This window comes from Haliotis rufescens, unplaced genomic scaffold (genome assembly GCF_023055435.1).
Source record: "Haliotis rufescens isolate VD_foot unplaced genomic scaffold, xgHalRufe1.0.p SCAF_15, whole genome shotgun sequence".
Classification (NCBI taxonomy): Eukaryota; Metazoa; Mollusca; class Gastropoda; order Lepetellida; family Haliotidae; genus Haliotis; species Haliotis rufescens.
The window spans coordinates 26,456,826-26,475,395 of record NW_025963835.1 but is presented as its reverse complement, the minus strand read 5'-3'; the positions used below and the strand labels follow the sequence as shown (position 1 = coordinate 26,475,395).

Genomic DNA, 18,570 nt, shown 5'->3' with positions numbered 1-18,570 from the left:
GTATGACTGGTGTATACTATGTTGCAGCACGGGCTGAAATATGACTGGGACCCGGATAATCCTGCTAATGCCATCAACTATACATGTTACAGTCAGCAGCTGGACCCTGTGAGTCTTTTCTGAATGTCACTCATTACTTTAAGGCAATAAAGGGTTCACACCAGGAAGGGGTTCACACCAGGAAGGGCTTCACACCAGGAGAGGTTTCACACCATAAAGGGGTTCACACCAGGAAGGGGTTCACACAAGGAAGGGCTTCACACCAGGAGAGGTTTCACACCATAAAGGGGTTCACACCAGGAAGGGGTTCAAACCAGGAAGGGCTTCACACCAGGAGAGGTTTCACACCATAAAGGGGTTCACACCAGGAAGGGGTTCACACCAGGAAGGGCTTCACACCAGGAGAGGTTTCACACCATAAAGGGGTTCACACCAGGAAGGGCTTCACACCAGGAGAGGTTTCACACCATAAAGGGGTTCACACCAGGAAGGGCTTCACACCAGGAGAGGTTTCACACCATAAAGGGGTTCACACCATAAAGGGGTTCACACCAGGAAGGGCTTAACACCAGGAGAGGTTTCACACCAGGAAGGGGTTCACACAAGGAAGGGGTTCACACAAGGAAGAGTTTCACAACAGGAAGGGGTTCAATCACAGTTTTGAATTTTGAGCTGTAAGCGCCAATGAGCTTTTGATCAAAGCACAAATCAGTCATATACTTTCAGCAAGTGAAATTTCTTTACATTTTTTTTATTGACTCTTCTCATTTACTATTTATGGCTTTTGAGTAACCACCTGAACATGCTGAACGGACATTGTTTGCATTGCTGTTTGTTTGTTACTAAATGTTGATTTGAAGCTTCACACCAAACTTTCATTACAGAAACATCAAACGTTTAAAGTCCACTGTGAGCACCCACACAAGGTGAGTGAAGTGGGAGGGGTGGTCAAGACATTGATATCATGTTGTGAGGTTCACCCCCCTACGTTAACCAAGAAAACTATACGTGAAAAAAGTCAGCATGAAACCAACAAACATCAAAGAAATATTATAAATTAACAATTGTATTATAAAAACTACTTTGTACAAATCTATACTAATTACTGCGAAGTATTTACAATAGAGTGGCAGTACACGATAGAGCGGCAGTATTTAATTTAATGGCAGTACACAATAGAGTGGCAGTATTTAATTTAATGGCAGTACACAATAGAGTGGCAGTATTTAATTTAATGGCAGTACACAATAGAGTGGCAGTATTTAATTTAATGGCAGTACACAATAGAGGGGCAGTATTTAATTTAATGGCAGTACACAATAGAGGGGCAGTATTTAATTTAATGGCAGTACACAATAGAGGGGCAGTATTTAATTTAATGGCAGTACACAATAGAGTGGCAGTATTTAATTTTATGGCAGTACACAATAGAGGGGCAGTATTTAATTTAATGGCAGTACACAATAGAGGGGCAGTATTTAATTTAATGGCAGAACACAATAGAGTGGCAGTATTTAATTTAATGGCAGTACACAATAGAGGGGCAGTATCTAATTTAATGGCAGTACACAATAGAGTGGCAGTACATGGTGGCAGTACACAATAGAGTGGCAGTATTTAATTTAATGGCAGTACAATTACAAAGGCAGTATAAAATACAATAGCAGTGGTGACAGTAAAAATGTCAGTGATATAGGGCTGGGACGGGTAACTCGGGTACTCGGGTTGGTGGGTCCTGAGTAGGACCTGGGTACCCACAGGACTACCCCGACCTGTGGCAAGTCACGTGATATATTGTTTAATGACAAAACTCTATGGTAACACTACAAGTCACTGATGTTCACATTTTTTTCTGACTGTGCACCTATTCCTTCTGACTTTTCATATGGTTGAATAAAGATATAACTTAGTCAACTTCATTGTATGAATGACCAGATCGTTCAAGGCAATAGAGGTTATCACGCGAGTGTGTTAGGGGATGGTAAATATCCTACATTAGGAATAAACATTGTATTTAGCGAGCCTTGGCGAGCTAAATACATAGTGTTTATTCCTAATACAGGATATTTACCATCCCCAAACACACAAGCGTGATAACCTCTTTTTCATATAATGTCATCTTTAATTCTGTGCTTCAAAAACGCTTTCCCTTTCTCACAAACATTACCGAAACATTGCGAGTTTTCCTGGAATGCGCGCATAAATATTTATTACGTCACATGTAAGTGATGTGTCAGTCAGACAGTGACAGTAGCCAATATAGTTCCAACTGAAATCTGTTCCTTATACAGTGGCGAAGCAACATATACGCAAAACAACAATTGTTTGTAATTGCATTTCGCGGCAATCCATCGGTCTGTCCGCTAGAGTAACTGCACTTTGTCAAAGGGAAGCTACTCTAACCCTAGTCTATGAGACGTCACGACCACGGTCAGACGTTGTTGACAGTCGGTATGTCCTGTCATAACGTTAAGAAGTGTAGTCAGATGTACACAAAGCGAGAAACGAAACAAGGTAACAATTCGAACATATTTCGGCCAAATCCAACTATTTTAATTTGTGGAGAAGGTTTCAAGCCGCAGAGGTCTACAAGCACAGATATGGCTACTGATCCCGCTTGGCTAGGCCTCGTGCCCTCGCAAAATTGTTCGAAATTTATATCTCCAAAGTTGCCAAAACTTATAAAATGCCTTAGCTACGTCACAGTTAGACACTGATTTTCAGTATATTAGACTGTTCTTTTGATAATGATAGCAATTATCCCTGTAGTTTATCCAGATTCGCGATGGTTAATTCTGACTCGATCGCCGAATGACGAGGGCGACGCCATGTTTGTTTATATAAACAGCGAAAGTAGTCCCTACTTGACCTTTGATATTTGCATCTCTATCCGCATATGACCCCAACGGATATCGTTTTTATCCGTTGGCTTTATCCTGCCGAGAAACCTACCCATTGTATGATAATTAGATTTATGTGTCTATCAACTCCTGAAGCTCCACACATTGTTGTCCCCAACTGAGAGCTTATCAAATGCATCATGAGCTGAAATTAACCTTTATCATTAGACTAGGTACAATATGTATTTGCTGTGTGAGTTTTAAGTGTAGAGGTGGAAAATTGTATAGGGAAGGCTTATTTTCTCAGGTCAGTTCGTCGAAAATATAATTAAATAAAAATTCCAATTTCAAATATGTTTTTCTTCCAAATGTTTAGTAGGTTGAAATAAAATGTGGAGGCAGGAGAAAAAGGTAAAGTTTAGAGTTACCTCCCTTCCAGTCTGCCTCCATTTGTTGTAATTTTTTGTGCTTTTTTTAAGATAAATTTTCAACAGGTTTTAATTATCATAAATCACTTATGTAAATTTAGAGGAACAGTAATTGAAGGGTTTTTTTACCCTTTACTTTTATCTGGTCAGCGGAATAAGACATAAATTGCTTTTCATTTTTTAAAGGTCTTTGAGGAGTCGGCGGATTTGTAAACCATTTTAAACAAATCTGGCCTAACCTGTTACATTTTGGTTTGTTCGATCTCTTGCTGACTGTAAGTTATTTTGTCTTCCAGCCAATCCATCGGTGTATGCATTCACCCCTCCATAAGTACTCCGATCCACCAATCAGGTAGGTGATCCTTTTGTTCTTTTGCCCAGTCATCCACAATTTGCCGTGAAGAGTTGCTTCCCTTATTCCCTTAGGTTTAAGCAAGGGAGTGACCATTTGATTGATATTCGGGCTGAGGGGTGGGGGAGTATTTTTTTCAGCTATATCTAAAAAACCAGATATAGTTTTATTTAAGACAGTGAGCTTGTATTGTTTTTAAGAAAACATCTTGCAACAATGTCATTTTTTCTGGCAGGTAAATTCTGTTTTCTTCAACATTCTGAAGCATAATTTATATTCTTTAAGCCATGTCAGGGACAAGGTCCCCCCCCCCCCACCAAGCATGCTCACAACTTACTCTTACACTCACTCACAAGCACTCACACTCACTCCCGCTGGAATATTGCTGAGTGCTACATTAAACATCAAGCAAAAATATCATATAAACTCACTCACTCACTCACTCCCTCACTCACTCACTCCCTCACTCACTCACTCACTCACTCACTCACTCACTCACTCACTCACTCACTCCAACCAAAATTAAATATATACATATAATGATATATATAATATGTACTACTCGAAAGATGTTAAAATAGAACAGATCTTTTCATATGACCATAGTTCATCTGTCATGGCAAGGAGTAGTAAATATATTGAAAAAATATTTTGAACCTTTCACTTTTGAAGGTGATCTGAATTCAAGCAGCAAGTCACTTTCCTGCCCTTCTATTGTTATCCCAGCTTATGATCTTTCTTCAATACAATAAAACTGGGAATATGAAATAGAGAATGGATCTCCTCAATTAAATATTTCACCTGTGTGATTTACAGCGGTGACCATCGACCTCTGTGGGCCAGGTACGGAGAATACACCTTCCTTCCATGGCAACGGTGGCTTCACAACCTGGAGGTATGTCATACACCGTTATATATACCAACACGCTATGTCATACACTATCATATATACCAACACGCTATGTCATACACTATCATATATACCAACACGCTATGTCATACACCATTATATATACCAACACGCTATGTCATACACCATTATATATACCAACACGCTATGTCATACACCATTATATATACCAACACGCTATGTCATACACTATCATATATACCAACACGCTATGTCATACACCATTATATATACCAACACGCTATGTCATACACTATCATATATACCAACACACTATGTCATACACCATTATATATACCAACACGCTATGTCATACACCATTATATATACCAACACGCTATGTCATACACCATTATATATACCAACACGCTATGTCATACACTATCATATATACCAACACGCTATGTCATACACTATTATATATACCAACACGCTATGTCATACACCATTATATATACCAACACGCTATGTCATACACCATTATATATACCAACACGCTATGTCATACACTATCATATATACCAACACGCTATGTCATACACCATTATATATACCAACACGCTATGTCATACACTATCATATATACCAACACGCTATGTCATACACCATTATATATACCAACACGCTATGTCATACACTATCATATATACCAACACACTATGTCATACACCATTATATATACCAACACGCTATGTCATACACCATTATATATACCAACACGCTATGTCATACACTATCATATATACCAACACGCTATGTCATACACCATTATATATACCAACACACTATGTCATACACTATCATATATACCAACACGCTATGTCATACACCATTATATATACCAACACGCTATGTCATACACCATTATATATACCAACACGCTATGTCATACACCATTATATATACCAACACGCTATGTCATACACTATTATATATACCAACACGCTATGTCATAAACCATCATATATACCAACACACTATGTCATACACCATTATATATACCAACACACTATGTCATACACCATTATACATACATACAAGCTGTGTCATACACCATCATACATACCAACAAGTGTTGTCATACACCATTAAACATACCAACAAGCTTTGTCATACACCATTATACATACCAACACGCTATGTCATACACCATTATATATACCAACGCGCTATGTCATACACTATCATATATACCAACACGCTATGTCATACACCATTATATATACCAACACGCTATGTCATACACCATTATATATACCAACACGCTATGTCATACACTATCATATATACCAACACGCTATGTCATACACTATTATATATACCAACACGCTATGTCATACACCATTATATATACCAACACGCTATGTCATACACCATTATATATACCAACACGCTATGTCATACACCATTATATATACCAACACGCTATGTCATACACTATCATATATACCAACACGCTATGTCATACACCATTATATATACCAACACGCTATGTCAAACACTATCATATATACCAACACGCTATGTCATACACCATTATAAATACCAACACGCTATGTCATACACCATTATATATACCAACACGCTATGTCATACACTATCATATATACCAACACGCTATGTCATACACTATTATATATACCAACACGCTATGTCATACACTATTATACATACCAACACGCTATGTCATACACTATTATATATACCAACACGCTATGTCATACACCATTATATATACCAACACGCTATGTCATACACTATTATATATACCAACACGCTATGTCATATACCATCATATATACCAACACACTATGTCATACACCATTATATATACCAACACGCTATGTCATACACCATTATATACACCAACACGCTATGTCATATACCATCATATATACCAACACACTATGTCATACACCATTATATATACCAACACGCTATGTCATACACCATTATATATACCAACACGCTATGTCATATACCATTATATATACCAACACACTATGTCATACACCATTATACATACATACAAGCTGTGTCATACACCATTATACATACCAACACGCTATGTCGTACACCATTATAATTATATACCAACCTCCATGTCATACACCATCATTAAGATACAAATAAGTTGTCATACACTAGGTACACCATATATAATAAAGACCAACAAGCCACGTAGGTACACCGTTATATCTGTCCACCCATCCATCCATTCATTCATCCCTCCTTCCCTACATCTGTCCATCTGTTCCTTCTTCTGTCTGTCCTTTCCTCCCACTGTCTGTCCATCTGTCAGCCTATTCCTCCACCCACCCCTCTGTCCATCCATTCCTCTGTCCATCCCTCCTTTTGTCCATCACTCCTTCTGACCATCCATTCCTCTGACCATCCATTCCTCCATCCATCCCAACATCCATCCATTCCTCCATCCCTCCCACTGTCCATCCCTCCTTCTGTCCATCACTCCTTCTGCCCATCTATTCCTCTGACCATCCATTCCTCCATCCATTCCTCTGACTATCCATTCCTCCATCCATCCCAACATCCATCCATTCCTCCATCCATCCCTCCCACTGTCCATCCCTCCTTCTGTCCATCACTCCTTCTGCCCATCTATTCCTCTGACCATCCATTCCTCCATCCATTCCTCCATCCATCCCTCCCACTGTCCATCCCTCCTTCTGTCCATCTATTCTTCTGACCATCCATTCCTCCATCCATCCCTCCCACTGTCCATCCCTCCTTCTGTCCATCACTCCTTCTGCCCATATATTCCTCTGACCATCCATTCCTCCATCCATTCCTCTGACCATCCATCCCTCCCACTGTCCATCCCTCCTTCTGTCCATCTATTCCTCTGACCATCCATTCCTCCATCCATCCCTCTGTCTATCCATCCCTCTCTCCCCATTCCTCCATCTACTTTTCTGCACTCCCTCCTGTTTCAACTGTCAATTTGTTCTTCCTTCTCTTCCTTTTGTCCATCCGTCTGTTCCTTCATCCATCCTTTCATCCCTATGTCTGTCTGCCAGAACATTTCCATTCCTGAGCAGAATTAAAACCTCTTCATTATTCCAGCACGGAAGTGTGCTTATATTTCAGCGAGGTAGTGAACTTGTGCCTTTTAACATGATTCAAGAATAATGAATCATTTGAATCATTTTGCATTTCATCGTAAAAGTTGCTTTGTTTCTCCAAATCAGTTCTCTTTTTCTTCATAAAACTTTGCATCTATATCAATAAGTCCCTCGAGTTGTGGGTTTTACAATTCAACCAAAACAGAGAAAGAGTGCCTTCCTACTTCTAATCAAACATAACAAACTTGTCATTTTACATATACATATCTTACATTATTTTCTCTTGTGTTCACAGCATGGAGCGATAGCGTTCTTGTACCACAAGTGTGCTGACCCTGTGGAAGTGAACAAAACTCGCCAGATGCTGGTCAACTGTCTGAGGAAACATATCATCACTCCGTATGCTCTCCCAGAGGACAAGGTAGGTGTCTCCAGGAACAGAGGTAATCACTCTGTACCCACTCAGTGAGATCAGTTGAACGTAACACCAGGGCCAACGTGCACAAAGCGATCTTAGCGCTAAGATGATCGTAACTCCCATACTTTAACATAGGCTTACGATAGTCTTAGCGCTAAGATCATTTTGTGCAAGTGGGCCCAGGTGTCTTAGCACTACATATCCCTCGGACCGCCTCTGTGGTCCAGTGGTAGAGCGTCCGCCTGGAGACCGAGGGTCCAGGGTTCGATCCTCGGCCACGTCATACCAAAAAACGTTAAAAGATGGTACTTGTTGTTACCCTGTCTGGCCTTCGGCATGAAGGGGCAAAAACCAGGACTGGTTGGCTTGGAGTCAGTATGCTGTGTCTGAGTGGGGTATTCATGTTAAAACTGCTGCATGGTATCTCAGTGGGCTGGGTCCAGCATTAGTCCGGACGAGTACAAACAGCCACACACCCACACATATGCATGTGTAAGCAAGGATTATATCCTACCTAAATATTATCCTGGGGGAAGTTTTTCTCTAGAGTATAGTATCCTACCTTAGTGCCTCACTGGTATGGGTTCAAATTCATTTAGGAGAATCATCCTAACACTAGAGAATTTCATCCCCGGGATAAAAAATGGGGTAGGTATAGACTCTTACACATGCACGTCGCTGTATAAGTGCAGTAATCTTGGATGCGACGTTAAATTCAATTTCACCTCACCTCACCTCACCTCACCTCACCTCACCTCACCTCACCTCACCTCACCTCACCTCACCCCATCTCACCTATCCCTGAGTGCAAGGGACATAACTCTATCTGGGTTCCTGTCACTCTGTATCACCTCCCTTTGTTTGTTGTTTAACGCCGCACTCAGCAATATTCCAGCTATATGACGGCGGTCAGTAAATAATCGAGTCTGGACCTGCCAGTGTTTGTTTGTTTGTTGTTTAACGCCGCACTCAGCAATATTCCAGCTATATGACAGCGGTCAGTAAATAATCGAGTCTGGACCTGCCAGTGTTTGTTTGTTTGTTGTTTAACGCCGCACTCAGCAATATTCCAGCTATATGACGGCGGTCAGTAAATAATCGAGTCTGGACCTGCCAGTGTTTGTTTGTTTGTTGTTTAACGCCGCACTCAGCAATATTCCAGCTATATGACGGCGGTCAGTAAATAATCGAGTCTGGACCTGCCAGTGTTTGTTTGTGTGTTGTTTAATGCCTCACTCAGCAATATTCCAGCTATATGACAGCGGTGTGACGGCAAGATATCGTAGGTTTTCACACACAGTTACACGTCAATACCTGTCGCCCTCCCGCCCTGAGAGGTGGACATGACGTGTTTGTTTGTTTGTTGTTTAACGCAGCACTCAGCAATATTCCAGCTATATGACATCAGTCCGTAAATAATCAAGTCTGGACAAGACAATCCAGTGTTTGACATTATTAGCATCGATCACAATTTTTTAAAAGCAATCATAGGAAAAATACAAACACATTCAAATTACCGTATTTTCTTGAGTATAGTGCGCACTTTTTTTCGAAAAAACACAGCTGTGTAGAAAGGGGTGCGCATTATACACGAATTATGAGTTTGGATGTTTTTTTCCCCCATGGAAAGACATTACTGTGAGCACGAAACACCGGGATACCATGTCAATAAATCCATACTGAAGTACGCAAAATAATCATGTAATTACACTGTCTGGCTATAAAAAGTGTTCTTTTTATATCTTGACTTATGTTTGTAACTTACTTCTTTAATCTTATTCAAAATTCCTTATAATATTATTTTTATTAATTTCGGCGAAATCGTGTGTGAAGCGGTCGGAAGATCGCACAACTCACCGTTATTAACAGCAGCCACGGTCAGAATACCGCTATTGACGCCTTGAAACGAACTTTAGTTGACAGAGAATGGATACATATATCATAAATGACATACTTTGACTCGTTAAAAGTCATATTTGTTTTTGTTTGACGATTCTATGTCAACATGAAATTCTCGGTATATGTTTGTTCAAGCAAAAATGACATTTTGAATGTTTCAGCCCTTTGCTCTGCTATCCTGGGGCTGTATTCTCCCAATGACTCACTTTGATGAAACCACGGTCTTCAGATTCATCAGGGTAAGATTTATAGGTTATGTTCTCCTATCCTGGGGCTGTATTCTCCCAATGACTCACTTTGATGAAACCACGGTCTTCAGATTCATCAGGGTAAGATTTATAGGTTATGTTCTCCTATCCTGGGGCTGTATTCTCCCATTGACTCACTTCGATGAAACCACGGTCTTCAGATTCATCAGGGTAAGATTTGTAGGTTATGTTCTCCTATCCTGGGGCTGTATTCTCCCAATGACTCACTTTGATGAAACCACGGTCTTCAGATTCATCAGGGTAAGATTTATAGGTTATGTTCTCCTATCCTGGGGCTGTATTCTCCCAATGACTCACTTTGATGAAACCACGGTCTTCAGATTCATCAGGGTAAGATTTGTAGGATATGTTCTCCTATCCTGGGGCTGTATTCTCCCAATGACTCACTTTGATGAAACCACGGTCTTCAGATTCATCAGGGTAAGATTTGTAGGATATGTTCTCCTATCCTGGGGCTGTATTCTCCCAATGACTCACTTTGATGAAACCACGGTCTTCAGATTCATCAGGGTAAGATTTGTAGGATATGTTCTCCTATCCTGGGGCTGTATTCTCCCAATGACTCACTTTGATGAAACCACGGTCTTCAGATTCATCAGGGTAAGATTTGTAGGATATGTTCTCCTATCCTGGGGCTGTATTCTCCCAATGACTCACTTTGATGAAACCACGGTCTTCGGATTCATCAGGGTAAGATTTATAGGTTATGTTCTCCTATCCTGGGGCTGTATTCTCCCAATGACTCACTTTGATGAAACCATGGTCTTCAGATTCATCAGGGTAAGATTTGTAGGATATGTTCTCCTATCCTGGGGCTGTATTCTCCCAATGACTCACTTTGATGAAACCACGGTCTTCAGATTCATCAGGGTATGATTTGTAGGATATGTTCTCCTATCCTGGGGCTGTATTCTCCCAATGACTCACTTTGATGAAACCATGGTCTTCAGATTCATCAGGGTAAGATTTATAGGATATGTTGTCCTATCCTGGGGCTGTATTCTCCCATTGACTCACTTCGATGAAACCACGGTCTTCAGATTCATCAGGGTAAGATTTGTAGGTTATGTTCTCCTATCCTGGGGCTGTATTCTCCCAATGACTCACTTTGATGAAACCACGGTCTTCAGATTCATCAGGGTAAGATTTATAGGTTATGTTCTCCTATCCTGGGGCTGTATTCTCCCAATGACTCACTTTGATGAAACCACGGTCTTCAGATTCATCAGGGTAAGATTTGTAGGATATGTTCTCCTATCCTGGGGCTGTATTCTCCCAATGACTCACTTTGATGAAACCACGGTCTTCAGATTCATCAGGGTAAGATTTGTAGGATATGTTCTCCTATCCTGGGGCTGTATTCTCCCATTGACTCACTTCGATGAAACCACGGTCTTCAGATTCATCAGGGTAAGATTTGTAGGATATGTTCTCCTATCCTGGGGCTGTATTCTCCCAATGACTCACTTAGATGAAACCACGGTCTTCAGATTCATCAGGGTAAGATTTGTAGGATATGTTCTCCTATCCTGGGGCTGTATTCTCCCAATGACTCACTTTGATGAAACCACGGTCTTCAGATTCATCAGGGTAAGATTTGTAGGATATGTTCTCCTATCCTGGGGCTGTATTCTCCCAATGACTCACTTTGATGAAACCACGGTCTTCGGATTCATCAGGGTAAGATTTATAGGTTATGTTCTCCTATCCTGGGGCTGTATTCTCCCAATGACTCACTTTGATGAAACCATGGTCTTCAGATTCATCAGGGTAAGATTTATAGGATATGTTCTATCCTGGGGCTGTATTCTCCCAATGACTCACTTTGATGAAACCACGGTCTTCAGATTCATCAGGGTAAGATTTATAGGATATGTTCTCCTATCCTGGGGCTGTATTCTCCCAATGACTCACTTTGATGAAACCACGGTCTTCAGATTCATCAGGGTAAGATTTATAGGTTATGTTCTCCTCAGAAACCGCTGGTTCAATCAAGGTGACATATAGCATGTATGTGTCAATGATCAGTTCCACATGCTATTAGTTCCATCCAGGACAAACACAGTGTAAATGTATCTTGGCCAATGAAATTAAGCACATGCATGTGGAACACATTTTCCATGATTTGAAGAAATCAACTTACAGATTTAAGGTCCAGACAGTTTCATTTATAACAGGGTTCAGGTTAGGGAACGTTTTTCGCGAGGAAATTTATACTTGATCTAAAACACGTAGAGATATGTTGGGGGAAAAACATTTCCTGATACCGTATTCGACGTAATAAGCGCCCAGGGCGCTCTCAAAATTAGTAATAGGGGGCTCTTATTAGAATATTATTTTGTCGAAAAAACAGAGTTGAAAGATAAATGTCGTGATTTTTGCTGACAGCCTGACATGTTTATATAGGAGAGATATATTATTCCAGAATTTAATTGCCCATACTTAAGGGTGCATATAACACACGAGTGCATATTATCAGCGAATAAATAAGTATGGTGTACATTGATCAATCGGAAAGGGTGCTAATTGGGATTGTTCACGAGCCAATATATGAGCAAATATCGCCGTGGGCGCTTATTAGAGCGGGGCGCTTATTACGTCGAATACGGTATTATAAACACTGTTCCATAGGAATAATTCCCCTAGAGAAAATGGTAATAAGGAATATATTTACTACAGGAACAGATGTAAGAGTGAATATTATCCTACCCTATTTTTTATCCCGGGGATTGAATTCTCTAGTGTCAGGATGATTCTGCCTAGTTTGAACCCATACCAGTGTGGCACTAAGGTAGGATACTATACTCTCGAGTAAATTCTTCCCCCGGGAAGCAAGTTTATACTTTTGTTTCTGCCATCATAGTGAATTTTGAAAAGGTTTACGACTGACCAGATTTCCCTGATGAATTTAACTTTTAAATGTCTATCAATGACTGCATAATGCCAGTAGTGTTCATGATCATGACCCTAAGATTCATCCTTTAAAATTTCTTTGACATTTGACAAAGGTCAAGGTCATTATCAAGGTTATTGGGAAAACTGGTTGTATCATCAATGGCCAGATACTTATGCACCCGCTTGACTGCATTCAGTACATTTCAGATTGAGTAACCATTGGTCCAGGTAGTCCTGTGGGTACCCGGTCCTACTCAATACCCACCCGACCCAAGAACCTGAGTTACGCGTCCCAGCCCTAGTCAGCACCCTCTTTATTATTATTTACAGCAACATGGAATGCATGGTAGAGAGAACAGTGTCACGCTGGATGGCCAGTACTCGAAGCTGCTGACTGTGCCAGCCAAAGTGGTCTCTACCTATGAGGATGTGGATATATGTCCATCTGTGAGTTCAACACATGTCATTAGTTTATAGTGTCTGTATGGAAAATCTAAGCTTTACTAATGAGAATGGGGGCACGGGTGGCCCAGTCGTCTAAGGCGCCGCGATTCGCTGTGCAGAGTTGGGTCCCTTGGGCACGCCAGAAACCTATGATTGTGGGTTCGAATTCCGGTTCGCCCCGATTATGTTTCTAGGTTTGTCAGCACGCTACCCGTGCTCGTGGATTTCACCGAAGTGGTAAAGGTCTGAGACCTGCATCGCTTCGGGCTTTCCTCCCACATTAAGCTGACACGCCGTGATATAACTGGAATATTGTTAAAAGCGGCATTAAACCCAACCCACTCACTCACTCACTACTAATGAGAACACAGCAATGCCTTCAACCAGTATGAACAGGAAACTTGCTGCAGGCAAAGAAAACTTAAACCTCCTGACAGACAAGTTGTAATTAACAAACATGTTGTATGTATTCATTCTGATCACTCTTCACTACCCTACACCCGTGAAGATCCGGGGTAGAATAGGTCTTCAGCAATGCTTCTGGTTAAAGGCGACTATGCTTGTCGTAAGAGGCGACCAACGGGATCGGGTTGTCAGCCTCCCTGACTTGGTTGATGCATGTCATCGTATCCGAATTGCATGGATCGATGCTCATGATGTCAATCACTGGATTGTCTGGTCCAGACTCGATTATTTACAAACCGCCATCATATAGCTGGAATATTGCTGTGTGCGGCATTAAACAACAAACAAACAAAACAAAACAAAATTTAATTTTTTAATCATGGCTTGCTTTTCGTCCTTAAGTTTCTTGTTTTGTAGGGGTGGTGGGGTAGTCTAGTGGTTAAAGCGTTTGCTCGTAACGCCGAAGGCACGGTTTTGATTCCCCACATAGGTACAATGTGTGAAGCCCATTTCTGGTGTCCCCTGCCGTGATATTGCTGGAATATTGCTAAAAGCGGCGTAAAACCATACTCACTCACTCAGTCTTGTTTGTATCAACTTGTTGTTTGGTTCGGATTCTGTTTTCCCCTTTATTTGCTTGTTTGAATGTGAAATAAATGCGACAAAACCATTTCCATAGTCATAAGGAAACTCTGCCAAGTTCAAAACCTGTTGTCCAATTCCAACAACTTCATAGTTATGTCTTTATGAATCACTACCAATTAGAGATGATAACAGGTGAGCGTAACCTGCCTCACTGGTGTTTTGTCAAAAACACATGCAAAGGCAAGTCAATTGTTTACCTGACAAAGCACAATCACATTTGCAATATCTAATGATATGTATCACAGCCAGTGTGTATTCCTATAAATTGCAATACGGTTTATATGGTAATAATAATCTATAAAACTTTGCAAATCAAACATATTTCTCAACTTTTTTCTTTCAACAGAATCTCTGCACTTGCACCCAGCAGATATAATTCAAAATGAACATATCGTTTTTAGTTTCAACAAAATTGGATTGACTGGATTTGTGATCCATCACCTGCTTGTCTGGTTTGTTTACAGGCTGTGTCGCTGTGCTGTGCAGTATCAAGCAACAAACACTTCATTTTTTATGCAAATTGTGTGAATGGCGGGTGCTGCCAGTAGGGCAGGACAAGTTACTTTGTTTGTGAACACCTGGTGTCATAACTGATTTTCAGTGGTCCATTCATATAGTTTTCACCGCTATGGAATCGTTTTTGGCAAATAGTCAAGACTGGTTATTTTTGGCATGGACATTTTATGTTATATTATATTTCAGTCCAACTTTCCGGAGCTGCGTTATGTCGCTGCAGTGGGGCATGCCACGAAGAAACAGATGCTTGGTCTCAGGGAAACAAAACTGCCGTTGTCAGCGAAGCAGAGGAGGATCCAACGTCACAGAAATGCCAGCTTGGCAGAGAACGCCCACAAGTCACAACGACACAAAAAGGCATCAATGCTGAGCACAGAAGCGAAGAGGAAAGCGAAACGATCTACAGACTTTGTCGCATCGGAGCAGAAATTGGCAGAAGGTGACTCTTCAAACAACAAGAGAATGATGGAAAAGCGAGAAGCTGGTTGGCTGAGAGAAGAGCCAAGTCAGGTTGAAAACGAGGCTCGGTTGTTGGAAGGAGATGAAAGAGAGGCTGAAGTGGCACGTCTGGAAAGAGGCCTTGATAAAGTCAAGAGACTGTTCCGTTCAAATGTAAAGCCATTCTTAAATAACTGAAACTAGCCCAAACATACATGTGTGGGAAAAAAAGTATTTTATGCGCAGTGAATGCTGCGCTATACAAATGCATAAATTATTATTATTATTATTATGGTTAGGTGGTGGTTTAACATCTTACAGGGAGAACAAAGTAGGGATCTAAGGTGTCACAAAGTAGGGATCTAAGGTGTCGCAAAGTAGGGATCTAAGTTGTCACAAAGTAGGAATTTAAGGTGTTGCAAAGTAGGGATCGAATTACAATGATGATGGAAAAGTCACACTTGCACTTTATTCAGTTTGTACAAAATTGTTTCCTTCACATGATACTGGTAAACATCATTGCAACAGTGTACATGATAACTTAACTGCACTGCTTGCTGGGTAGATACTATTGAATTGTTACAAATGAAATTATCATAATACTTAACAATGGAATAAAGCTTTCCTGAATTATTTTATTAGCTCATTGTATGTTTTAAAATTTACAAATATTGACTTTTTATGATGTCAATACTTAGAGGTTATTATATGGCAGTTTTCATATCAAGCCAAATATCAATCCTTGATCCCCCTATCAATCCTTGACCCTCATATCAATCCTTGACCCCCTATCAATCCTTGACCCCCCTATCAATCCTTGACCCTCATATCAACCTGAAAGCCCCATATCAGCCTGACACCCCCATATCAACCCGAGACCCCCATATCAGCCTGACACCCCCATATCAACCTGAGACCCCCATATCAGCCTGACACCCCCATATCAACCTGAGACCCCCATATCAGCCTGACACCCCCATATCAATCCCTGACACCCCCATATGAACCTGCGACCCTCATATCATCCTGAGACCCCCATATTAGCCTGAGACCCCCATATCAACCTGAGACCCCCATATCAGCCTGAGACCCCCATAAAAGCCCGAGACCCCCATAATCAACCTGAGAGCCCCATGTCAGCCTGACACCCCATATCATCCTGACACCCCAATACCAGCCTGACACCCTCAAATGAACCTGAGACCCTCATATCATCCTGAGACCCCCATATCAACCTGAGACCCCCATATCATCCTGACACCCCAATACCAGCCTGACACCCTCAAATGAACCTGAGACCCTCATATCATCCTGAGACCCCCATATCAACCTGAGACCCCCATATCAACCTGAGACCCTCATAACATCCTGACACCCCCATATCAGCCTGCGACCCCCATATCAACCTGAGACCCCCAAATGAACCTGAGACCCTGATATCATCCTGACACCCCCATATCAACCTGAGACCCCCATATCAGCCTGAGACCCCCAAATGAACCTGATACCCTTATATCAGCCTGACACCCCCATATCAACCTGAGATCCCCATATAATCCTGAGACCCCCATATGAACCTGAGACCCCCATATGAACCTGAGACCCTCATATCAGCCCAACCCCCATATCAATCCCTGACCCTTATATCAGCCTGACACCCCCATATCAACCTGAGACCCCCATATCAACCTGAGACCCCCATATCAACCTGAGACCCCCGTATCAATCCCTGACCCAATCCCCACATCCAGTGATTGACATCATGAGCATCGATCTACACAATTGGGACACGATGACATGCATCAACCAAGTCAGCAAGTCTGACCACCCGATCCTGTTAGTAGCCTCTTACACCAAGCATGGGTTGGTGAAGACCCATTCTAATCCGGATCTTCATGAAACAACAGGGGCTGAAGCTATCAAGGTTGATATGGGAGTCAAGGGTTGATTTGAAACTGTCCTACAATAACCTTTTTATCATATATAATAACATCAACATGTAAAATGTGTATATTTGCAAGTGGGTGCAATTATACATTTTCACCTTGTTTTGGAAGCCACTCAAAGGGATGTAACTCCAATCTCTTACAACTCACTCATTCAAAGTGCACTGACAAGCCGTAACAGCCTAGCAGGGGTATGGATTTCACACCCCAGTGGTAGGTGAGGTGACGTGAGGTGAGGCGAGGTGAGGTGAAATGGGGTTTAACGTCGCGTTCAAGATTATTGCACTTATATAGCAACGTGCATGCACGTGTGAGTGTGTGGTTGCTTGTACTTGTCCGGACTGATGCCGATTTATAGTGCTAGCACACTGAGATACCATCCCGCAGTGTTACAGTATACTGACTCCGAGCTGACCAGTCCTTGTTTTAGCTCCTTAATGCCGAGCACAAGACAGGGTAACAACAAGTACCATCTTTTGGTATGACGCAGCTGGGGATCGAACCCCAGACCTTCCGCTCTCCTTGTGGACGCTCTACCACTAGACAACGGAGGCGGTCCCCCAGTGGTACAGTCATATATGGTCAGTGGTAGAAATATATATGTAAACAATAAACAGTGTGTCTGTCTGTATCTGTTAAAGTGGGTGATATAAAATACAGCATTGTTTCAGCCATATCGCAACAAAACACAGACTGAGTGAGTGATTTAAATACAACATTGCTTTAACCATTTAGGGACAAGACAGTGAGTTAAAATACAATATTGCACTGCGGGGTGGGTAATAATTCGAACCCCATTATCTCCGGTTGTTTCCAACTCCTTATCTTACCTTACATTAAAATACCAGCTTCTGACTGGTTAAGTGAGTGAGTGAGTTTGGTTTAACGCCCCTTTTAACAGTATTCCTGTTCTATCGCAGCGTGTCAGCTTAATGTGGGAGGAAAGCCCGAAGTGATGCAGGTCTCAGACGTTTACCACTTCGGTATAGTGTTTGTACCATAAGGATGTCATGCAGTGTTTATTCAATACTGATTGTTGCATATTGTTCAACCCATGAGCACGGGTATGGTGCTGACAAACC

At 41.4% G+C, this 18,570-nt stretch overlaps 1 protein-coding gene across 4 annotated transcripts in view; it reads left to right on the top strand.

Annotated features, from left to right (window-relative positions):
• Window positions 1-16,175, top strand: part of LOC125380111 — a 55,877-nt gene extending 39,702 nt beyond the window's left edge. For all 4 annotated transcript variants that reach the window (XM_048396403.1, XM_048396404.1, XM_048396402.1 and 1 more), the window contains exons 3-10: window positions 28-108; window positions 885-926; window positions 3,565-3,620; window positions 4,437-4,515; window positions 7,909-8,034; window positions 10,092-10,169; window positions 13,425-13,541; window positions 15,291-16,175. In XM_048396403.1, the coding sequence (XP_048252360.1) occupies window positions 28-108; window positions 885-926; window positions 3,565-3,620; window positions 4,437-4,515; window positions 7,909-8,034; window positions 10,092-10,169; window positions 13,425-13,541; window positions 15,291-15,740 (1,029 nt within the window). In that variant the 3' untranslated portion in view covers window positions 15,741-16,175. The remainder of the gene's footprint in view (window positions 1-27; window positions 109-884; window positions 927-3,564; window positions 3,621-4,436; window positions 4,516-7,908; window positions 8,035-10,091; window positions 10,170-13,424; window positions 13,542-15,290) is intronic.
• The last annotated feature ends 2,395 nt before the right edge of the window (window positions 16,176-18,570 follow it).